The sequence below is a fragment of the Cygnus atratus genome, chromosome 1, assembly GCF_013377495.2.
Source record: "Cygnus atratus isolate AKBS03 ecotype Queensland, Australia chromosome 1, CAtr_DNAZoo_HiC_assembly, whole genome shotgun sequence".
Taxonomy (NCBI): Eukaryota; Metazoa; Chordata; class Aves; order Anseriformes; family Anatidae; genus Cygnus; species Cygnus atratus.
This window is the reverse complement of record NC_066362.1, coordinates 110,580,791-110,586,790: the sequence shown is the minus strand read 5'-3', so window position 1 is coordinate 110,586,790 and position 6,000 is coordinate 110,580,791. Positions and strand designations below refer to the sequence as shown.

The 6,000-nt window shown below is 46.3% G+C and overlaps 1 protein-coding gene across 4 annotated transcripts in view; it reads left to right on the top strand.

Annotated features, from left to right (window-relative positions):
• The first annotated feature begins 1,956 nt into the window (after positions 1-1,956).
• The window catches only part of SCAF4 (SR-related CTD associated factor 4), a 49,095-nt gene continuing 45,051 nt past the window's right edge, over positions 1,957-6,000 (top strand). Inside the window, exon 1 of one of the 4 annotated variants that reach the window (XM_035545788.2) lies at positions 1,957-2,091. In XM_035545788.2, coding sequence (XP_035401681.2) covers positions 2,062-2,091 — 30 coding nt within the window. In that variant the 5' untranslated portion in view covers positions 1,957-2,061. The remainder of the gene's footprint in view (positions 2,092-6,000) is intronic. The other 3 variants (XM_035545791.2, XM_035545789.2, XM_050715973.1) reach the window with 3 other exon arrangements.

Here is a 6,000-nt window from a genome sequence, read left to right as displayed (position 1 = left end):
GACGGAATCTAATGCCAGGTACTCAGCGATGGCTGACATTACAGGAACAGCCGTCACCAATTAACATCCAGGTTTCAAATCTGAAAATTATTTGCCAGTTCAGGAAGTTGCATCTCATTAACTCACTATCTATCCCTAGGCCAAGAACCCCAAAGAAGTGATTCTTACTTCTCAAAGAGCTTTTCAACTGCTGTAAGAACTGGAGAGCAACAACGAACTTTTTCAGTCACTCATCACATACTCCAGTTCTACCATTGTTTGTATTTTTCAGGTGGCAGGAGGACCTACCTTGATTTTTGTGAATTTTTGAACAGTGACATGAGCAAGAATAGTAGTAAAAGCTACTTATGAGGCAACGTGCCATGTTGAAACTAGCAAAAAAAGTCTCACACAGCAAAGACACTGACAGTGGAAGGACAGTATTACCTTCCTTTTTTATTCTTCTCCATCTTCTCAGAAAGGACTATGAAAGCTAGGGCTTTCGATATTTTTGATTTCAACCTATGGAAATTAGTGGCATACGAAAGAGCTTTCCGTTTGCTACTAGAGCCTATTTTAAAAATTCCTCTGAATAACAGCTGTATTCAAACTGTGCTTTAGAGGTTTCATACTCTGAGAACAAGAGGTCTCATTCCTGTCAGTTTTCTTAACTTGAATTTTATAATACTTGTTTTTAAAGAGGACTAATTCCAGAACAGCCATATATTGATGGAGGAGGAAAAAGACTCCTAAAAGCAATTTGCATTTTATTAAAAACTCAATTAAATACCAGGCAGAGTCCAATTGCGGAACATTAAATAAAGCTAAATATACTTTCTGTGAGATTTCTGTGACACCCTGCATCCCCACCTTTCCAATTTACTCCCTAGATGACGTATCAGACCGAACAGTTGAATTTACTCCCTAGCTGATGCATCAGACTAAAGAATTAAATAATATTTACACTCTCTAGCTGATGTATCAGAGTGAACTGATAGAACATAGCGTATCACGTGGAACTATACGAATTTCAAATCGCTAACAGTAGTAATGCATTTCTATAGGGAAGTGGTTGAGTCACCATCCCTGGAGGTCTTTAAAAGACGTTTAGATGTAGAGCTTAGTGATATGGTTTAGTGGAGGACTTGTGTTAGGTCAGAGGTTGGACTGGGTGATCTTGGAGGTCTCTTCCAACCTAGATGATTCTGTGATGTTCTGTGAGTTAACAGTGCGCTTAATAAGGGTGCTCTTTAATAGGTGCTGTAGCCATGTGTTGTCCTTGAAACCACATCTGGTAGGATGTATGGTTTTCTCATGAACATTAGCTCCACAGTTGGTGTGAATGTAATCATTGATTAACCCATGCTTTTATTGGTGCAAAACACTTGAGTTTGGGACAGAACTGAGAGGCTGCTCAATGTGTGGGATGACCGGTGTAGCTTCTCCCACCACACAAAACACACCAACAAGCGGCGGTTCCTCAGTTCTTCTAGACAACCTAGAAGACACAATTACGGGAATTTTTTTTTTTTAAAAGGGCAATTTTTTTTCAAGGGTAAGCACGGAAAGAGCCACTTCCCCCCCCCCCCCCCCGCGATGCGGCCCCCCCCCGCTCCCCCGCTCCCCCGCTCCCCCGCGTCCGTCGCTCCCCCGCGTCCGTCGCTCCCCGCCATTTCCCCTCCCCGGGGGCGGGGCGAGGCGCTGACATGGCGGCGCCCGGGGAGCTCCCCCGGCCGCGGGTCACGTGACGCCGCCTCGGCGCGCGCGCTCCCGTCGGTTCCGTCCCCTCCCCTCCCCTCCCCTCCCCTGCCGGCAGGGCCGTGTCGCCATCCCGGCGTGCCGCGCGCGGCGTGGGGGCTCCGCCATCCCGCTGGGAGCCGACGGGCAGCGGACGGGGCCCTGCCCGCCGCACCGGGAGGCGGGAAGGAGGCGGACGGGGAGGGGAGGGGGCAGGAGGAGGAGGAGGAGGAGGAGGAGGGGGGGGGCCGCCCAACGGCCATGCCCGCGCGCAGCCCCTGAGCGGCGCCCGGCCGCCCCTCCCCCGCGCGGACGCCCGCCCGCCCGCAGCAGCCAGCCGCCAACATGGAGGCCGTGAACGCCTTCAACCAGGAGGTGGGAGCCGGGGGGCGGCGGGGGCATGGCGGAGGGGAGGAGGAGGAGGAAGGAGGGAAGGGGGGCACGGCCGCCATCGTTGTCCCCTTCCCCCCCCCTCCGCCTTCCCCTCAGCGCTCGGTTTCCGGCTCTGGGCCGCGCGGGCCCGGCCCGCGGCCTGCGCTGGGGAAGGGCCCGGTAACGCCCGGGCTGCGGCCTGCGGGGGGTGAGGGGAGGTCGGGGCGGAGGTGGAGGCCGGCAGGGTGGGACAGGGAGAGGGGGAAAGCGCCGGGGGGCTCCGCGCCCGCCGCCTGGGCGAGGGGCTGGGGGGCTGCCCCGGCGTGGGGGCAGGCTGGAAAGGCGCTCGGAGCCCTCTTCCCTCACAAACAGAAGGCCCCCGTCGGCCTCCGGTGGCTTTTTGTGATTCTTACTCAGCCAGTCAGGGTTTGGAACGAAATGGACAACGGCTGGCTTTCCGTGTTGTGGAAGGAAACGCTTCAGCCCCTATTTTATAAACTTTTCGGCCTAAACCAATTCCCAGCTAGACCTCGCTTTGCAGATTTGACTCTTGCAGGTCAGGTATGGGCTACAGAACGTGCCTATCTTCCTCGCAAATAACCAGTTCAAACTAAGCCAGGACCTATCCCGGAGCGTTTAGTGCATTTTGAAGGTTGCCGTGCGTGTTTGGTGAACGGAATCGAGAAAAATGGCAGGCTACCCTCATGTGATGAAGTCATGCTGTGTAAAGTTCACTCCCTGCAACTGACTGCTTATCATACACACTCGACCAAAAATCCACTCTTTGTTAAAAAAAAAAAAAACATATATATAACAGTACAAAGTAAAAAATAGATAGCACGTGTGTCCTGTTAACAATTTCTTTCATTTGTGCATGTTACGTGTTGAACCAGTCATACAAAAAAGCATACAAAAAACCTTCCCAAAAACATTGGAGCAGAATGGCACACGTGCTGCATTTTCAGTTTTCATGCAGAGCGCAGAAATATTCTTAGCTGACTAAATATAAACAAATTCTAGCAGATGATTGCTTTTACCTCATTCATTTCAAAATGTTGCTACCTGATAAAACTTAATTGTACAGGTAGTGCTTCGTGTTTCTCATGCGATAAAAACCACTCTTTTTTTGCTGATCTGGGGTTGAAAGCATGTGCGACTTGGAGTTGACATCAGTGTGCCTTGGTATTCTGTGACTAACCACAGTTTTAGAAATAGGAATGTTTTAATTAATGCATCCTCCTTTCAGATGAAGCAAAAGCATAATTATTTTGTTTGATACAATCAGAAATTTATTGTGTAATTTATTGTGTAAGCTGAAAGGTATTGAAACGCTGGATTTTATTTCAATGTCAGTTATGGAGAAGAAAACTACTTGGAAAAACTCCTCTTCTGCAATCATTGGCACGTAGGAGTAGTTCCATAGGACTGCTTGTGCATAAAGTTAGAGTGTTAATAAATTTAATGTTTTTTGTAATTACTGTGCTGTTCTTAGAAGGTGTGTTTATGGTGTTAGCTAAGAACACAAAGTTCTTCAGCTGTCCTTTTGGCTTTACAGAATGTATGCTGCCTGAAACTGCATGCAAAACAATGCAGATTGAAATAAAGTTTGAAACAGCTCAAGCTTTTTTTGAGGAGGGAAAGATTTACGTTAAATACTGCTCCCTTTCTGGGTTTTCTCACTGAAAGCGGAGAAAGGGCAGTTTTACAAAAGTTGTCAACATTTTCACAGGGTGGTGGGGATAGGGCAGGCTGGCGAGTGCTTGAGGACTCATTTTGTCCATAAGACTATCTTAAAATGCATAAATGACGTAAGGACTGCAGAGGTATTAGTCTTTGCTAGTCGAATAGTTATTTTATTGAGAGTAAAACAGCTTCAACAACAAAGATCAGGGCTGTCCCCAAATACCCTGTAGGTCAAGGATTCCTCAACATACTGTCTGACAGTTGTACAATACCATTGTAGAAAGGGACTTGTGGTTTTATAATGGCAACTTCAACTGTAACAGCCGTGCGTTTGGTTCTGGACTTGCCATGTATGCTAGAGGGGAGGCGTTTCCAGCTTTGCTGTCCCTTCTGGTGTGGAGGTGGCAGCTGCCAGCTCTCAGCCAGTCTGTGTGCCAGCGGAGACGTGAGCTACTGCTTCAGGTGGTCATATGATCTTTTGGGATTTTGGGGGCAAGTTTGGTGATTACAGTGATTTCTGAAATGGTGAGAGGTCCAAGCTCAAGTCATGTAAATTAGGCATCCTCTGGGCTATTGTATTGGTATCTTCTTCTCAAAAAAGAGAAAAGCACCAGCAACATTCTTATTAGTGCAAGCTGTACTGTTTGTTTTGCCTGAAGTTCTGTACGAATCGTTCATAGTTTTGGCTGACTCCGGTTTCGCTCAGAAGTTCAGGTTTTGGCCTATGAGTTACAGGCTTCTGACTGTATACGATCATGTTGCAGTGAAGTAACAAGTTTCTGCCTGTTAGCTAATTGTGATAAGTATGTGATCTTAGCTGCCCATCTGAATTGTGAGGTGAAACTTAAATACTGAGCTTTGAGCTTGCATGTTGCGCTTAGCAATTGTGGCAAGCTACAAAAGAACACTCCGAGTCCATTAGTTTGGCTCTGGTGATGGGTGGTAACTTACAGGGGTTGCGCAATTTGATCATGTTTGATTGTGTTGCCCATTCCTTCAAGTCCTGTTCTTTGTACCTCTGTTTTGAATGCAAGTTTACCTGTCGGTGTGCTCTAAAATTCTCATTTTTCTAATGAGCGGGCACATTTTTTGTATTCAGTGAACGTGTTTACGGCTTTACTTTTATCCAGCTGCGCTCTGAGCAGATATTACCAACTGAATAGGTAGGATTTGACGGTTATGTAGTATAGTGTATTTTCCCTGAGGAAATTAGTTCAAATTGTGTCTTGGAAGAAAGAGTTAGAATTCGTGTATTGTTTGATGTATATGGTTTGTTACATTCACAGTGCAGCATAAGTAAATCACAAAAGGTAATTTGATAATGGTACAAAACTTAGATACATCTTTAAGAAAGCAAGTGAATGTTTTCCTAAAACAACAAAAACACATCTGCCACAGTTTGTAAAAGTTTTAATCCTTGTCATGTTTGAATTTAGGGGATATATGTTTCCTTTTCATTACCCTGAAAAAATTGGGGGATAACTTAAAGTTTATAAAAGTTTGAGACCAGAAGTAGAGACTTCTTTACGGTCTTGGTGGAAGTGGGATAAAGTCAAGTCTGCTATTTTGTAATCTTATATTTGTATTGAGTAATGCAGTACATTCATTTAATCATATGTCTCAGGTTGGTAGCAGGTAATCTGTACCACTACAACAGTTGATATCCCCCTAGACCGCAAATGGAATAGATATTTTGTGGGCAGCTTATTTTAAGTTCCAGTTGCAGCTTTCTTCTTTACCATTTATCTTTAGTCAGTGAACCAGTCAGTTGTATTTTTGTTCCGTACAGCTATCTTTCGCTAGTGGTAGACAACCTTTTGTGTATTCTGTTACAATCCCCTTCCCCCCAGTTGTCTTCTTCTTCATTTTGCCCTTGCCAGCAAGCTCCATCTCCCTCTATGGAGAGGGTGGCATTCAAAGGTTTTAACTTTGGTGAGTGAGATGTGGGTAACCTATATTCTCTGTTGCTCCCTGTTCATCCCCTCCCCACCCCAATACCTGTAAACAGAGGTTAGCAGGACGTCCTTTGCAGTGGTTCTTCAGCAATTTACTGAAATTCACGAATCCTGGTTAGATTCCCTCTGATGTATGGCAAAGCAGGAAGAACACAGCTGTCAATATGTGTGGTTGGAGGAAAAACAAAGGTCACAGCCTTCTGTGCATTTTGTGTCGTCCCCCCCCCCCCCCCCCCGTCTCTTTCAGAAAATGGTGAAAGCTGCTACCTGTTGC